This window comes from Mesoplodon bidens (genome assembly GCF_964165515.1).
Source record: "Mesoplodon bidens genome assembly, chromosome: 2".
In the NCBI taxonomy this organism is placed as follows: Eukaryota; Metazoa; Chordata; class Mammalia; order Artiodactyla; family Ziphiidae; genus Mesoplodon; species Mesoplodon bidens.
Window position 1 is genome coordinate 112,327,835 of NC_138177.1, and position 17,734 is coordinate 112,345,568.

The 17,734-nt window shown below is 41.5% G+C and overlaps 2 protein-coding genes across 4 annotated transcripts in view; both read right to left on the reverse strand.

Moving 5' to 3' along the window:
- Positions 1 to 8,206: 8,206 nt before the first annotated feature.
- SAMD13 (sterile alpha motif domain containing 13) overlaps positions 8,207 to 17,734 on the reverse strand; it is a 46,229-nt gene continuing 36,701 nt past the window's right edge. For all 3 annotated transcript variants that reach the window (XM_081224941.1, XM_081224943.1, XM_081224942.1), the window contains one exon: positions 8,207 to 8,424. In XM_081224941.1, coding sequence (XP_081081067.1) covers positions 8,281 to 8,424 — 144 coding nt within the window. In that variant the 3' untranslated portion in view covers positions 8,207 to 8,280. The remainder of the gene's footprint in view (positions 8,425 to 17,734) is intronic.
- LOC308612652 (dnaJ homolog subfamily B member 6-like) lies at positions 12,432 to 13,075 on the reverse strand (the record flags this gene model as incomplete). Its single annotated transcript, XM_081225309.1, has 2 exons — positions 12,432 to 12,658; positions 12,835 to 13,075. 2 exons carry the CDS (start codon positions 13,073 to 13,075, stop codon positions 12,432 to 12,434), a joined length of 468 nt encoding a protein of 155 aa, XP_081081435.1.

Here is a 17,734-nt window from a genome sequence, read left to right on the forward strand (position 1 = left end):
TGCTTCTGCCTCCTAACCAAAACCTGATGTTTCCATTGTGGCCCTGCATGGCATGGCTTGCCCCCTTTTCTCAGGAAATGTAGGTAATAAATTCTTTTTCAAGTTAAAACCTGGGCACAAGTCTCTGTGGGAGTGGTCATTAAATGTGAATATTTTTGTATTGCATAATATCTACCAAAGGGCATCAACCATGGAAGAGGCACTGGCCAATCAAGTAGACAGAATGACTTGGCCAGTTGATGTCAGTCGGCCTCTGTCATTGGCAATCCCAGTGCTGGCACAATGAGCTCATGAATAGAGTAGTCATGGTGGCAGGGACAGAGGCTATGCACGGACCCAAAAGCATGGATTCCTGCTTTCCATTACTGATCATAACTGTTGCTAACAAATATCCAACTTTCTAGTGGTAGAGACCAATATCAAGTGAGATCTTTATGGCACAGATCCTTGAGAAGACTAATCAGCTACTTGGCAGCAAATTGAATACATAGATTCTTTTCACTCTGAAAGGAGCAGTGACTCATCTTAACTAGAATTGATATATATTTTGGATATGTTTCCCTTTCCTGCCAGTGGGGACTCAGCCAGCAGCACTGTCCAAGGGCTTACACATTAATCTTGCATACCATTACTCAGACTAAGGGACCAAAATGCTTATTTTAAAGGAGATGTGGCAGTTTGTAAATGACCATATGATCCACTTGTCCTACCACATACTGCACCATCCAGAAGCTGTTCGCCTGATAGTGATGGAGTGGTTTTTTAAAGGCATAACTGGGGCTCCAGGTTGGGGATGATACTATGTGATGATGGGGTATCATCCCCCAGGATGTAGTACATTCCCTAAACACTTGATTCTTATATGGTGCTACGTCTCCCAAAAGTAGAACACGTGGATCTGGTAAACAAAGTGTAAAAATAGAAATGGCCCCACTTACCATCATCCTAGTGACCCACTTGGGAAGTCTGTGCTTTCCCATCCCCTCAACTCCAGGCTCTGTTTGTGTAGAGGTCCTATTCATAGAGAGGAGATACTTCCACGATGGGTTTAAAGTGAGAGTAGTTTAAAGTGAAAGCTACGGGGTTGTACAATGAGCAAATTTGACAATTCTCAAGAAAGGCAGCTGTTTCCAGCCCACTACACAGCCAAGAGAGAATCATAATCAGACTGAAACCACAGGACATTTATGAAGGGGAAATGACATTGTAAAACGTGACAATGCTGTGAGTTTTAATCGAATGGTGGAGAGAATCAGTGACACATATAAATCAAATAATTGGATTCTTAGAAAATCAAAGACATTGAGTGCAGAAATAAACTTCTCATTGAACCTTTTATTTTACATGGGAGGCAGTTGAAGCAAGAGAGGTTAAGAGGCTTGTACAGGTCTTATATAGATAAGTCGGCAGTGGATCCAGGACTAGAACCCAGGTCTCCTGACCCCTAGTCCAGTGTTCCCTTCCTCTTCTGTGGATTCACATCTCCAGTTTTCCCTTTTAACTATGTGTGGATTAGGCCAATGTTAACTTATTCTGCATTCTACATGCACACCATACAGAAGGCTGATGAATAGCCTACAGACATTATGGTGGCTGGGAGAAGTCACGTTAGCATTAAAAATTCATTATAAAATCAGCCCAAATAGGCAATTAGACAAACTGATGTCAACCTAATTGGCTCAAATTAATGCAGATCTACTGAGATTTTTAAAAATTTTATTAAAAAAATTTTTTTTGCTGTTTATTATTGACCCACACGTCTTCATTAAAATCACAAAGGTATCAGAGGTCTCCCTTTCCTTTGTCTCACAAAACCATTTTGAATGTCATTGAATGTTCATTTTGGATTAGGAAGAGGATGTATTTAGAATGCACCAAATGCCTCAAACTAACTTCTCTACATCTTTGGGGACCAATAAAAGCTTATATACATTTTGCTGAGTACATTTCCCTTAACTCAGCATAACAGTTTTTCATGGACCTTAAATTATGCAAGTTTTTTCCTTTTATGTGCCTTTATGAAGATAAAGCATCTAGAACCACCCAATATCCAAGGACCTAAGAAAGTAATTATTTTATATTTCAGTAGTATTAGGGTGCACCAGATGAACAGTATTGGAGTTTAGCATGTGTTTGTTAATTCCGGGACTGGGCTGGGTTTAAAATGGAGTGAGATCATAGTAATAAAACCTCACTTTAAAGCACCCATCATGTAATACTAATGACTGTGCAATGTACTCTCAATAAATCCTCCATCAACCTTATGAGATTGGTACTATGGAAGGATTGTTAGCTTCCCCCCAGTATCCATCCTCCTGTCCTTGTTTAGCTGAATACTTGGCTGCCTGAAAGAAAGACTAGATTTCCCAGCCTTCCTGGCAGCTAGGTATAGCCAAATGACTAAGTTCTGGTTAAAGAGATGCAAGTGGAAATGCTGTATGCAACTTCTCATAACAGGTATCTTTCTCTCCTCCACCTCCTTCTTGGCTAGAATACAATTGTGATACTGAAGCTTAAGCAACCATCATGGACCACATAGGAAGCTATGTGTTGAGGATGGTAGAGCAAAATTCTAGAAGACTGGGACCAAATGATTATGGAGTAGCCATACCAACTCTTATCTGCTTACCTTGAGACCTCATATATACTGTAGAGAAATTTTGTCTTGTCTAAGTCACTGTTATTTGGGTTGTCAACTGAAACTAATCCTAACTGATACACCGGAGCTGTCGGTCCTGAGATGTACTGTAAGAATAAAATACACAGTGGATTTTGAAGACCTGAAGAAACAACTGTAAAGTACATCGTTAATAATTTTTATATTGATTACATGTGGAAAATGGTAATATTTTGGATATACTGGGTTAAATATATTCTCCTGTTTCCTTTCACTTTTTAAAATGTGACTACTAGAAAAATTTAAATTGCATATGTGGCTCAGGTTTATATTTTTATTGGACAGTGCCAGGCTAGTGCTGTATCTGCACTAGAGAATAGGTGAGGTACCTGAGGCTAAGAGGAGCCGTACAACTTACCCAAGTTCCCATGTCAAGTCAGTGATGGGGCTGGATTCATGCTCAGAACTCTCTGGAGCAGCCCCAGTGCTTCCACCATTGTACCACAGTGCTTTTCAACTGGTGTCACTGGGTTCTGGCACAGCAGAGAGGATACTGGCCCAAACATTCATTTTATTTGTTTATAAATTTATTTATTTTATTTATTTATTTTTGGCTGTGTTGGGTCTTCATTGCTGCGTGTGGGGTTTCTCTAGTTGCTGGGAGTGCGGGCTACTCTTCGTTGCAGTGTGCAGGCTTCTTATTGCGGTGGCTTCTCTTGTTGCAGAGCACGGGCTCTAGGCACGCGGGCTCAGTAGTTATGGCTAGCGGGCTCTAGAGCACAGGCTCAGTAGTTGTAGTGCACGGGGCTTAGTTGCTCCGCGGCATGTGCGATCTTCCCAGACCAGGGATTGAACCCGTGTCCCCTGCATTGGCAGGCGGATTCTCAACCACTGCACCACCAAACATTCTGAAGCCCCAAACATTCATTCTTAAAGGCAGGAACTGCTGGTTGCTTGAAGAGTTTTACTGAGTTTTCCTCAAAATACATTTATATTCTGATAAATTTTATAGTCTTATTTTCAAATTGTCTATTTCCCAGTATATAAAAATAGAGTATAATCCACTTTACTTATTCTGTGGAAGAAGGACATATTTTTTATTTGGAGATTGCCTGGCATCCCCAGCTTTTGTGATTTCTCCCTAAAGACAACTGTAAACAGGACCACCAGGTCCAACTAAGGTAAAGAGACATCAACCTAGCTACCTATTGTGGGTAGCCAAAAACCACTCTTGCTTTACTCACAGGGTCCTCCATTATTCTGCCCCTGTGTTAGACTAGACACTATTTTCTTGAGGTTCACAAAGACACAGCAGCCACAGTCACCAAATGAGCCTGGATGTGATCATTTTAATCTCTTTCTCTCTGTATAGAACTGCCAGTACTGGCCAGAAATGGTACACAAAATACTTAATTGCCTACAGAGCTACAGCATGAAGCTAACAAGCTGCTCATTAATGCACCCATTGCATGCTCTCTCCTTCCTGTAGATTCTGTTCCTGGTTTAGAAGCAGAATTAACAAGTTTTTTTCTAAGAGGCATATCAGTCCTATAGCAGTCAGGTATTTGAACATTTAACTTCATCTTGCAAATCATTACAGAAAACACTTAATGGCTCTGTGCCCAGACCTGACCCCTGCAGATCCCATTTGTAATGACCGTCAAAAACAGATGGATCACCATCAGCAAGTACTTTTTGCATTCGGCTTCTAAATATGGGAGTGGTTGGGCAACTCTAGGTCATTAGACTTTTTCAAATTAAATTCCTTCAAAGATATATTTCACTAATGCAATAGAAGGACATTGTGTGCCTCTGACAGTGTATGCTAAGCTCAGAGGGACAAATTCCTGCTCACATAGGATATTTGTCGAGGACAAAATGAAGAGACTGCTACCAACCGGTCTCTTTTTCATTGTCATCCTGTCCACTAGGTATGAAAAAATGATGCCTATGCCTGCTGCACATTCCAATGCAATATGCCAGCATGTTTTCTTTTCAGCTAAATCTACATGCAATTTCTAGTTCCTGAATTAACTTACTTTAAGGAGGCTCTTTGTGTGTATTCTTTGTTTTAGATCAGAGTCCAGTTAGTGTAAAAGGGCGCAGCTTCTGGTTGCAAGATATTAGGGAAGTAAAGAGACTGTAATAAATTGGAGCTTTCGGCCTCACCTAGAAGAACACAGATGTAGTTGTAAATACATACACATATTGCACTGGCCAAAGGAAAACACGTCAGCTTAGATTCTACTGAAAAGCAACCAGTTTGTGACCTTGCCTATAAATCAATTCATTAAATGTCCTTTGTAGAGTCTGGATCTGAGGTTCAAATGTGGGGAGAGGAGGTGGAGTGGCAATTACTTTTTAAAATCCCTCATGATTCTGATATCCTGTCTGCCCCTCTGGTTGAGCATAATCAAATTCATCATTAAACAGTTCTCACATAAAATATATTGCCATCAAGGCAAGCTCATTCCCACTTATACTCATGAATTGCTTCCTTATGTAGCATGCGTTTTTGCTGTTTGTTGCAGACCCAGATCACATTAATAGAAATCCAGTGTGATCTGAAAAGAAATCAGACATCTCTGGTTTTACAGCTGTCTGGAGACAAAGGCTGCCTACCTGCTGAATTTCAAGTACTTCCAGACTCTCTCTATGGCCTATTTTGATCACACTGCTTTTCCCTGGATGGGGTGGGGGAAGGAGGGAGGGAGGAGAGCACCTTCAGATATTGCCAAGGCACTCAGGCCTGCCTGTCATAGGCCTTTATTCTGGGTATAAGAAAGGCAGACTATCTTTAATTTGCTAATTTTGCCTGAAAGCTGTCAACAGAGACTGAGGAATGATTTGATTTTTTTTCAGTTTGCTTTTCAATTAAGATATTTTCCTCTCCTTTTTTTTTTTTTTTTTTCCTGACAAGCATTTTTACAGTAGTCCAGGTCTAAAGATTAGTTGAGTTAGGTTGGGGGTAGTGAACAAGGCTTCCAACAGCTGTGAAAGGTGACTGTGATAAAAAATATCCAGAGACTGAGGGAATGTGAGCCCAAGTTCAAATCTAGAGAAAAATACAATACATAGAGAAGATACATAGAGAAAAATACACACTTGCAGTGTCATTTTCTCCAAGTGTTCAACAGCCGGCTGACAGTGGTAACAGGAAATTGTCCTCTAATACCCCTTTTCCTTTGTCTACAGAATAATGGGACTTTTGAATTTTAGCTGGGCCCATCCACTCTAAGAAACAAGCCTCCCTTGCAGCTTAGGTATGGGAATGTGACTGAATTTTGGATAGCAAAATATAAGAGGAGGTAATACTACTTCTTACTACAGTTTCTTGGAAGTGTTCTTAAAGGAAGGAGGTATGTTCCTTTTCTCTTTTTTTCTCCCCACTAGTTGGAATTCAAGTGGTGATGGTGAGAGCTGAAGCAGCCATCTTGGGCTGTGAAATGATTCTGGGAATGAATAGCTGCATGATGGAGCAAAAAGATAGGAGGAACTTATTTCCCTCACATCATGGAGGGCCTCACCATCCTTAGCCCCTCTATCTGGACATTTACATAAAGAAAAGCAAGCTTCTGTTTTGTTTACATTACCTGGCATGGTAGCGAGGGAGGCAACTTTTTTTTTATCATTCACAGCCAAATCTTTTCCAAACTAATACAGAAGGAATCAGGTAGATGCACAGAAGCAGGGCTCGGACATTCCTCATGCTATCCTTTTGAAGTAGAGAGGGCTCAAACATCATCACTATTTCACTTGTGGGAAACTCCTTCAGAGAGATTAAGTTCTTCCTTCCATCTTCTTTCTGTCTGATCTTCTGTCCCTTCTTTCCAACCCAGGTCTCCAGCAGGTGTAGTCCTCCTGTTTTGCCACTATCACACCTCACAGTACTTTACTATATTCTGCCTTTTGGTCTTATGTGTTTTGTAGACTGTGAAAAGTTGGGGATGGAGAATGTCTCTTTTGTAAATCCTTCTCCCACTTATGCAAAACAAAGCATTACTTAAGTTTCAGGGAATTCCCTGGCAGTCCAGTGGTTAGCATGCTGCACTTTCACTTTCACTTTCACTGGGATCAATCCCTAGTTGGGGAAAAATGTGAATTAATTTGGGATACATTTCTGAACCCCATTCACTATACCATTTCCTCTGTTTCTTTTCACTTTCATCTTTTTAGACTTTCTTTCCTTTAGAGAAAATATCTCCACAGGGGACTGAATTATAACACTCTCTAAAATAAGGACTATTAACTTGAGGAGGGGAAAGAGGGAACTCTGGGGAGTCCATCAACTCTGCAAAGTTTTGTGTGTGGGAATATGAGCTTTCATCTGGAAGGAGGGTCCAAAGCTTTCATCAGAATTTCAAAAAAACCCCACAACATCCCTTCCCCCACTGGCCTACAGCAAAAAAACCCCCACAAAACTTTGGCTAAAATGACACCTAAACTTGGTTGTTGGATCGGGGTAAGGAATAAGGCCTAATAGACAATTCAGTCCATAAAGAAGATAAATCTACATATAGATCTATATGTTTTCGATATCTAACGTTTATTTTTTAAAGAAGGCTTAACTTTCTCTCCATGGTTTCAAGGAGTTACCTTAATCCTTAAGCCCAACCAAAGAGGCAACCAAACTGAAAAGATCAAAAATAAATACACTGGGAATAAACTGAAGCAATGCTTTATTGTGACCACAAAGCACCAATTCAACAAGGAATTGACACACAGAGATTGAACAAATGTCTCTTTGAACAGAGATGTAGCAAGCCCACTTTTTCAAGTTCTTAAAAACAAGTACTCAAATTGGAAATCAAACAAAGCATCAGAGCAATTAAAAAAATATTACACCATCATGAAGGAATATATATATAAAAATATTCTGTACTAGTAACAAGGCTTTTCAATCTATAACTCTTGGCAATTTTCTTCAGAAACAAATTATTATAAATACAAACCATAAAGTGAAAAAAAATGCTTTGTTCAGAAACAAAGAACCAATTTTAAAGCAGATCTATGCAGAAAATACCATTACCCCCATGAAAGCTAGCTGAAGATGGATGGATGTCCCCAAAGTACAACAGAGTTTCTCTTTTCAGAGCTACAGTCTGCTCCTGAAGGGGCCATGATGCATGTCCGTTTCAAACAGCGCAGCATATCCCAGTGAAACCTTAATAAGGTCAAGTGGAGGACCCTCTACAAAAAAGGGTGTCGGCAATTCCATCCAAATAACACAAGCTCTAAGGAGCAGAGGAATTCAAGGGAGGCACAATCCCTTTCTCTTTCTCCCTCTCCCCAAGTTCTTGCTTTTGATCTTCCCACATCTGTAACTGAAAGATGCTCATACCATTTGATTCTTTTTTCAGGAATTTGGGAAAGCAAACTATGAAGAAAATCCTCTTTGTGGGGAGGGCTGTCTAATCTCATCAAAGATCATTCTATTTGACAAACTCCACAAGGTAAACCATCCTGTCCACATGTCCTCGCTCCTCCTGGCTGAGTTCAGGTCAGCCGATGGATTGCCTAGTCTATCCAATAGGATAACGTTTCATTTGATTGAAATTCTTTACATATACACATGTATGTATTCTGTTTACAAAGTTTCATCACATGAAACTAAATTATGTCATTATGTATTTTTTGAGGTTCAAGACCCCAATTTGACTATACTATGAAGAGTTGTTCTTTAAATGCTTTGTCTGCAGAGGTTTTACATGATACTCATAGATTTTCAGAGCAGGCCCCAATTTTAACTGAAGTCCTGTCAACACATCATTTCTTGTCATCAGTAGCAGGGATTTTCCATCAATTTCCTATAATGGAAGCAGAGGGTAAGGCTCAAGGATAATGAAGAAAAAAAGGAAGGTCAAAGGAAGAAGTCATATTGCTTGTCTCCACGCTAAAAACATTATTTTTTTAATAGTGCCAAAAATGGAATCTTCTACTTTTATCTTCCACCTTTTACATTTATTTTGGAGTTAAATATAATCTATAGCTGATCTTGTTTTCAAGATCACATCACAAATGTCACATCGTAAAAAACTGACAGCAAGCTTGGAGTACGTACCCTGAAGGATCAAAGATGCTGCTTCTGAAAGGAATAATGACACTTTCCACTTGTAAAATCTGTTGAAGTTTATGCAGAATTTTTGTCTAATTCCAAAACAAACCCTATAAATTAGGACAGGCAGGGATTGCCATCTTAATTTTATAGGTAAACCAAGGATCAAGGCAAGAAGTTAGCCAGCCCAAGAAGTTAGGAAAGGGTGGCACAGAATTTGAACTCCCATCTGCCTACAGCCAAAGCCGATGTTCTTTTTCATAACTCACTTCTGTTTCTCTTGACACTTAGAAGTAAATATGTGTTGTCTAGATGGACCAATGGGGACCAGAGCCTTGGGTTTTCTGAAACCTTTTCAATCGTAACAATGGGCACTGGAAAAATGACTTAGTCTCTGTGAACTTCCTTTCTGTCCTTTAAAAGGAGAACCATCCTGTCTCAACCTGAATATCAAGTCTCATGCTACCCCACTTCCTCTCGGTGGAGCCTCAAGATTCCAAAGAAGGTAGCGAGGGGCAGAGCTGTGCCCACCACAAATTCCCTCCCCTACTCTCCTCGCAGTCCACTCCCCACTCCTCTCAAGTACCCAACCAGGTAGACTTCACTCCAGGTACCCTGGAGACTACAAACCTTTGTAATGAAATAAAAATGGGCTTCTCGTGAAAGAGATAAGGACCCCAAATATAGAAAGTCTACAGGCTGAAAACCTTTGGAAAGGATGCACTGAGAAGAGTGCCGAATACCACCATCTTTTTGTTATTGTTTGTTGTGGGGAGAATCTGAGCTGGTTCTTAGGAAACCTGTGTTCAAGAGATGGACCAGCTGCGCATGCTCAGTAAGCCTCGACACAGCTGTTCATGATTTTACCCACCTCCCCCACTGATGGACAGACAAGGAGGCACTGTGTGCAACTGCAGCTACATAAAACTGTGACTCCCTCCTACACTGTCCCCAAGAGGGCCATTCCTCCAAAGTCTCTCATGTATTTTGCCAGGCTGTGAGGAAGAGGTGCTCTGAATGTCTGAGTATGTGGGAGATACAGCACCGGGCTAGGGGCTGAAGAAACACCCACTTTGTGACCTTAGGCAAGTCCCTTCCTCCTCTGTCTCTTCGGTTGATAATATGGGATATTGGGTTTTGACAGGATTTCATGAGATACCACCCTTGCAAGTGCTCCCTGAGCTTTGTGTTACACAATCACATGTCAGTGTTCCTGGACAGACTGCAGCCCTCATTTTACAATTATTTAAGGACAAAGGAATTGACTTTTCAATCCTAAAGTATCTTTTTCTATTTAGGCAGCTAGTAATCCCAAAGACTGTCCATCAGTAAAACCTGCAAGTATGAGAGTTGGAGAGGAGCCCTGACACCTGGAAACCACTGCAGCAGCTCTGAAGGCATTGTGAGGTCACAGGAATCTGAATCGCAGGTTACATCAAAGCTCATGCTCTATCTTACACACTGAGATGAATAGTGATTCACTCGGGCTGCTTCAAAGAACAGCAAAGCCCTGCCTGCTCTCCATCTTTCCTTTGCTGTTGTTTGCTCATATTTAACTTACCACATATTTTAAATGGGGACCAGGAGGAGATGCCACTGCTTTCATTTCTATACAAGAAAACTTCCTTGACTAACTGCAAATGAATTTTTTTTACATCTTTGTTGGCAAAAAGTCCTTCTACAACTCAGCATTTCTGTCAAAAGCCAAGTACGTCTGTGAAAAATGCTGAAATTTGGATTTTATTTAAGACAAAATGGAAAATCATGTTTCATGCTCCAATTTGATTTTCCTTTGTTTGGTAGCTACACTGCCATTCACCTCAGATGAGGGTTGGTAAAAGAAAGCTCCATCTGGAATTCCTCATTTAAAAATGTTTGAAATGAATATAATTCATATATACAACAAAACTTTCCTCTTAAACCATGACTATGGCAGCTCAGATGAATGGGAGTGGAGATGGCATAATGGAAATGGGAGCTTCCAGGTCAAACAAACTGCAGTCTGAACTCTGTCTCCACAACTTATTGTGTGGCTCTGGGTAAGGGACTTAACTTCCCTGAGCCTCAGTTTCCAAACTTGTAAAATGGAAATAACCCCCTGAAGAATTTTGGAGGTTAAAAATGATTAATTCATATGAGGCACCTAGCACCGGGTCTGACATATAGGACGTTCTCAATGACTACTAAGTGGAAATGTGTAGGCTTTGAAAGAACTGGGATGTGTTCCAATTCCAAATCCATCTTCTGTTTCTTTTCTGGAAGGATGTCCCCTGCCTGAAAGCTACCCTTTGCCAGAGGGATGCAGGAATATTCTTGTTCAAGTTCAGAAAATTCATTGAGATTAAAAAAGTTCAAAGACTACATAAAAATGTGTCTCATAAAAATCACAAACATAGGAAAGTTCCTTGATTAAGAAAGCTAATCATTTGTTACATAATTTCTAGAAAAGCTTGCAAGGCAAATGAAATCCAACTTTTGCCAGTCAGCATGGTATACTAGGATGTACGTGAGACTGGAAATCGGGAGACAGAGGTTCTAATGCAGACTCCATCAGTAACTTTCCACAAGGAACCACTCCTCTGGAGCCTGGTCTGTGTATAAATGAAGGAGTTGGAGTGTGAACAGATCCAGTTAAACAAACAAACAAAAAAGTCCCATGATTTTGCATTAACAATCCAAAATTCAAAACAAAAATATAATTCACATCTTAGGATTTTGTTTACATTTCTGTGTTAAGGGATAATTATTTGTTAGTTTCAGTGAAACTTTTTACATTGCTTCTGTCTTCTGTCTTCATGTTAGAATAACCAAGTGCCTGCTGGGCAATAATACTCAAAATGCTTGCGTACTTAAGTTCCCACAAGTACTCATGCATGGAAGTAAGGTTTAGAGATGACAGGTGCAAATTTCCAATGACGCCAAGACCCTAGATCTAAAAATAAATGAGTAGAATCCGTAGATGTCATAGCTCAGTAGATAAGCATGTGTTTCAGAGTAAGACACTATCTTATTGCTTATTAGGCGGGGCCTGGGGCAAGTTACTTAATCTCTCTAAACCTCATTTCCTTATCTATATGGGGGTGGGGGGGAAGTAGTTACTGTATCTCACTGCTGAAAAGATCATTGAGATAACACATGAAGTAGAATTCCTTAATTCTACTGAGCAGTCGATAAATCCTAGCTATTTTTAAAAGTATATTTAAAAAATCTTAACCCATTTACTTTTCACTCTTTCTCTGACAACTTTATACATAGGTGACTCTTTCAGTTAAGCTTAATTATGATATGGTCTATTGGAAATGGGGAGAAAGAAGAGGTGGGGAGAGAAGAAGCAAAGAGAAATAGGCTAGGAAGAGAAAAAGGGCCATCAAGAAAGAGGCAATGGATAATAACAAGGTAGGGCAGGAAAGAGAAGTCAGGAAGAGGAGTCAGTGGGATTTATAATGGTAGGGCCCTGCAAATGTCTCAGAAGGCCATATCTGTGGTGGTCTCTACTGTCCCAGATAGAGTACAGGAGAAAAGAAGGCTCAATTTAGACTCAGAAGACTTGGGCTGGAAGCCAAACTCTGCTGCTTCCTAGTTCCTATGGAGCATCTGGCCCATTATTCCCTCCTTCTGTGAAATGAGAAATTTGTATTAAGCTGACCCCTGTCCGTTCCAGTTCAACACACTCTCAGATTCCAATTCTGTCTTTGATAAGCATCAGACTCACCAGCCTCACAGCAAAGTCTCCCCGTGGAAGAACACGGCAGCAACTCCTTACCAGTGGCATGGAGGAATCTGATGAAACAGGCGTTCTTTTCCCACTTCAGTCTTCTGCCTCACATATTCTAGAACTTTCTTTATAACAACTTCCTTGCCATTCACTATCTGGATACAAGTGGTGACCAGTTTGAAGTTTCCCATTCCACTGCTTATAAAAGGTACAAATGTCACAGAGGAAGGGGAATTTGGTCCAGAGCCCAGGGATACAAAAGTGGAAAATCCTGTGTCCAGTATGGGGGTCACATAAAAGAAGGAGGAGTGGAACCTCCTGGCCCTACCCACACGGCCACTGGGAAAACAGTCTCCTGAGAAGGGCTCTTTATCTTCAAAGACATTTTGAAAGCCACAGTGTGGCCTCTCAAACCACAGTTCCTCCTTCAAATAGTCCTGTCTCTGCCATCTCCTCTGTTTTCCCTTTTGATGCAATTCCTTCTGGACTTGTCATAGTTGTTGTGTTTCTCAGCATCAGACAAGACTGCATAGGTCTCTGCTACTTGATTGAACTTCTCCTTAGCTGCCTCCTGGTTTTCTGGGTTCTTGTATGGGTGGACCCCAAGAGCTAACTGGCGATAAGCCTTCTTAATATCAGAGGAGGAAGCATTTTGTGGTATCCCCAGTACTTTGTAGTAACCCACCATGTTTCTTTAAAGGACTTTTCCTCACCAAGACACAGAGTTTATTTTCTGAAGAACTTCCAGGTAACTTCGGAAAGGAAGATGGTGGACTATTCAAGTCTACAGCAAGACCTTTTGAATCGTATCACATGATTCTTGGGACAAAGGCTATTCTGGGGAAGAAATTCCTATTTGGGGCTGGTATCCTCTACAATGTCCCCACCCCTCCCCTGACCTCTGCAGCTCATTGTGGGTGGAGTGACTATGAGCTCAACACTATCAGCCAATGACTATCAGCTGATGCTGTGCTTGCCTTGTAATCCTATTGGTGGAAAATTTGGGGTGGATAATATACATCTTGGAGGACAGAAACTATCTGTGTGGCTCAAAAAGAAGTCTTTACCTCATTTGTTAAAGTAACAATCGGAAGCAACATGGGTCTTGCATTTATATCAGACACAAAATCCATTTCTGCTCATTATGCGGGCTCATGCCTTCAGTAATGTAATGGGTATCTCCCTGTGGATATCTGCTGCAGGCACGAAATGGGTGATAAAGGGGCTCTATTCCAAAAAAATCACGTACACATTTCTGATGAAGGAAAGAGATTGAAACTCATGTCATCAAATGAGGAAACTAGGTTACAGAGAATTCTGCCTAGATAAGAAAGAAAGAATAGATTGAAGGAACAGAATTAGAAGTGAAGGCTTCCCATGTATGGTCAGATAAGGCTCCTTCACTTCAGTTGAAATCTTAAAGTTAGTCTTTTTGAAATTTATCTGTGGACTTAAAGATAGAACTAAGTAGCAGTGTCGCATCAGCCAATGCTTTAAAGAATGGCTTTAAAGCTCAAGTGTAGCAAGGCTGCTCTTTTTCCAGGACACACAACTACACATTTCCCAGACTTCCTTGCAGTTCGGTGTGGCTGTGTGACCACATTGTGGCCAACAACATGTGAAGGGATGACGTGCACCTCTCTCTAGCCTGGCCCATGAAACGACCACGTGTGTTCCTTCTTGTGCTTTATCCTTACACCAACTGGATGTCAGTGCCCAAGTGATCTTGAAAGCATACAGCTGAAGATGACAGAGCTCCCATCAGCCTGGGACCTTGAATTACAGTGGAGCAGAACACCTCCACCAACAACCTTGGACTATTTATATTAAGAAACTTCTACTATGGTTAGGCCATTGTATCTATTTTCATCCACTTGTGACAGCAGTTGATGTCTACTCGAATACACCAACCATTTCTACAACTTCACCTTCCCCATTAGAACCTAATCTTATAATGTCATCAACCAGAAGAGTCCCACCTCTGCCACATTGGAAGTCCAATAACCTAGTCTATCTCTCACTCCTCCCTCCCATTATACCCACTTTTTCATTTCAACTCCTCTTTCTCCAGGGTAATGAGTCCCCTGCAGACTCCTCTTTTGTATCAAATCTGCACCCACTGGTTGGCCCTTGGAACCATTCTTTTACATGCCCTCTCGAATCACCCTCTTAGGCTAGTAGCCCTCCACTGTGCCCATGCCATAAACACTCTATCCAGGAGCAGTTTAGCAATCAATCCAGCTTCTCTGATTCCTATACCTGATGAAGTGGGGGAAAAAAATCAAGAAACCAAGAAGATGAACACTAAACGTGCAGGGTACCAGTCTCGGCTGGGTCAGGAGAATATATCAACAGTTCTTGTGTTTACCATTGCTCAGCTCTCTCTCCCATTCCCCTAGGTCATTCTCAACCTTCACTGCTCTCCTCTAGTTCCTTAGTAAACTTCTACCTATCCTGTCCACTCCAAGCAGAGGAGCTTGCCTCTTGGTTAGCAAAGAATATAGAAACTGTCAGGAACTCCCTGAATGTCCCTTAGGACAAGGGCCATCTCAGCTGTATCCACACACATCCTTACCTATGCTCCCAGAGCACAGGAAGGACAGAGGAAGATGTCCCTGTCTTGCTCAGAACTAATCCCCAATATATTTTTTTATATTGACCAAATTGAGTCTTCATGTATATTACCTGACATTACATTTTATTGCAATAAAAAATATATAACATAAAATAGGCCATTTTAACTATTTGTAAGTGTACAATTCAGTGGCATTAGTGATATTCACAATGTTGTACAATTGTTGCCACTGTTTTTTAAACTCTTCCATCACCAAACAGAAACCCTATGAAGCAATAACTCCCTCCTCTCCACTAGCCCTTGATAACCTCTAATCTACTTTGTGTCTCTATGAATTTGCCTATTTTAGATATCTCATATAAATGGAATCATACAATATTTGACTGGCTTATTTCACTGAGCATAATACTTCCAAGGTTCATCTATCTTGTGGCTTGTATCAGAACTTCATTCCTTCTTATGGCTGAATAATATTCCATTGCATGTTAGGTACCACATTTTACTTATCCATTCATCTGTTCATGGATACTTGGGTTGTTTCCACCTTTTGGTTATTGTGAATAATGCTACAATGAACATTTGTGTACAAGTATCTGTTTGAGTCCCTCTTTTCAATTCTTTTGTGTGGAATTGCTGGGTCATATGGTAATTTTATGCTTAACCTTTTGAAGAACTGCCAAACAGTTTTCTATAGCGGCCACACCATTTTATATCCCTACCAGCAATGTATGAGGGTTCAAATTTCTCCATATCCTTGCCTCTCCACACTCTTTTGATCTCATCCACTTCCTTGTCCTCAGGGATTTTGCTTCACTGAACTGTTCTCAATTTCATTCAATTTTAACGTGTCCAATTCTTCTGGCTACTTTCCTGCATGTAAATAAGTTTGAGCATCTCCTCTCTTAGAAAAGAGCTCCCATGTCTTCACGACCCTCCTGCTGCTGGTGCTCCCTCCACTTGCCTTCCACTCACTCCTCAACTTGGAGGAAAGAGTCCTCCACGTTCCAGTCCACCCCCAGCTCCAGTGAAACTCCACTGTCATTGGCAGACCCCATTGGGCTTCACCTTTTTGAGGTATTTGACCTTGTTGATCATTTCACTTTTTTTGAAACTCTTCCCCTCATTGGTTTCTAGACAACCTTTCACACTGAGTATTTCTCAGATGCTTTTGCCAGTTCCCTTTCTTCTCCTAACAATTGAAACCTGGGTGCTCCCTAGGGTGCTGTCCTTGGCCTTTTTCTTTTCCCCTTTTAAATGCCTGTCTCTTCCTCACCCATTCCTATGACTGCTGATGACTCTCATGTCTCTCTTTCTAGGCCTTGCCCTTCCCCTGAGCTCTCTTCTAGATATATCCACTAGATGCCTACATGCCCTCAAACTGAACGTGCCCCAAACTGTACTCAGTCCATCTGTCTTAAAACTGACCTCTCGGGGCTTCCTTGGTGATGCAGTGGTTGAGAGTCTGCCTGCTAGTGCAGAGGACATGGGTTCAATCCCTGGTCTGGGAGGATCCCACATGCCGCGGAGCAACTAGGCCCGTGAGCCACAACTACTGAGCCTGTGCGTCTGGAGCGTGTGCTCCGCAACAAGAGAGGCCACTATAGTGAGAGGCCCACGCACCACGATGAAGAGTGGCCCCTGCTTGCCACAACTAGAGAAAGCCCTCACACAGAAACAAAGACCCAACACAGCCAAAAATAAATAAATGAATAAATAAATAAATTTAAAAACAGAACAAAACAAAACTGACCTCTCACTAAAGTCCTGGTTAATGACACTTCTTTGCAACTAACAAATCCAGACATCTAGCAGTCGTCACCCAAGCCTCCTCCCTCTCCCACCCTGAGCAGTGAGCTCAGTCCTGGGGCTAAGGCAGAGAACTGAGACAGGACAAATCTTCACCCTCCATTGCCAACGATCCACTAAATTCTCTTGACCATCTTCCCCAGACTTTCTAATCCATCTCTTCCTTTCCATCCCCCATCCCCAATGGAGTGATTATATCAGCTTCCCTGCCTTCTGTCTCCTTGTCTTCCAAGCCACTCCACATTGTCACCAGACTGATCTTTCAGAAACACAAATCTCATCCTGGCACTCCCCACTCAATATCCTTCAGTGGTTTCCTAGTTCCTCTCACCCAAACAGACTATCTGTTATCTGGATCCCTGTTTATCTTTCAGTCTTATCCTTAGGCATTCCCTGCTCCCGCACCTCTTATGCCAAGGTACTGGGAGTTCTCAAGATAAATCATGTTTTTTCATGCTCCCATGCCTTTGTATCTAATCCTCCTTCTGCCCAGAATCTTCCGTGCTTCCTTCAAACAACTCTCATACCTACAATAGTTTCAGGTGGCCTTATTAAAGTAAAATAATACTTGTAATAATGATCATTATTTTACTTTAATAGTTTCAGTTATTTATTTTATTGTTGGCTGTATTGGGTCTTTGTTGCTGCGCACGGGCTTTTCTTTAGTTGCGGCGAGCGGGGGCTACTCTTCGTTGCGGTGCGCAGGCTTCTCACTGCAGTGGCTTCTCTTATTGTGGAGCACAGCCTCTAGGCACACGGGCTCAGTAGTTGTGGCTCGCGGGCTCTAGAGAGCAGGCTCAGTAGTTGTGGCACACGGGCTTTTTTGCTCCACCGCATGTGGGATCTTCCCGGACCAGGGCTCGAACCCATGTCCCCTGCATTGGCAGGTGGACTCCTAACCACTGTGCCACTAGTGAAGCCCCAACTTTAATAGTTTTATATTTATTTTCATAAGTGTTAGAAAAA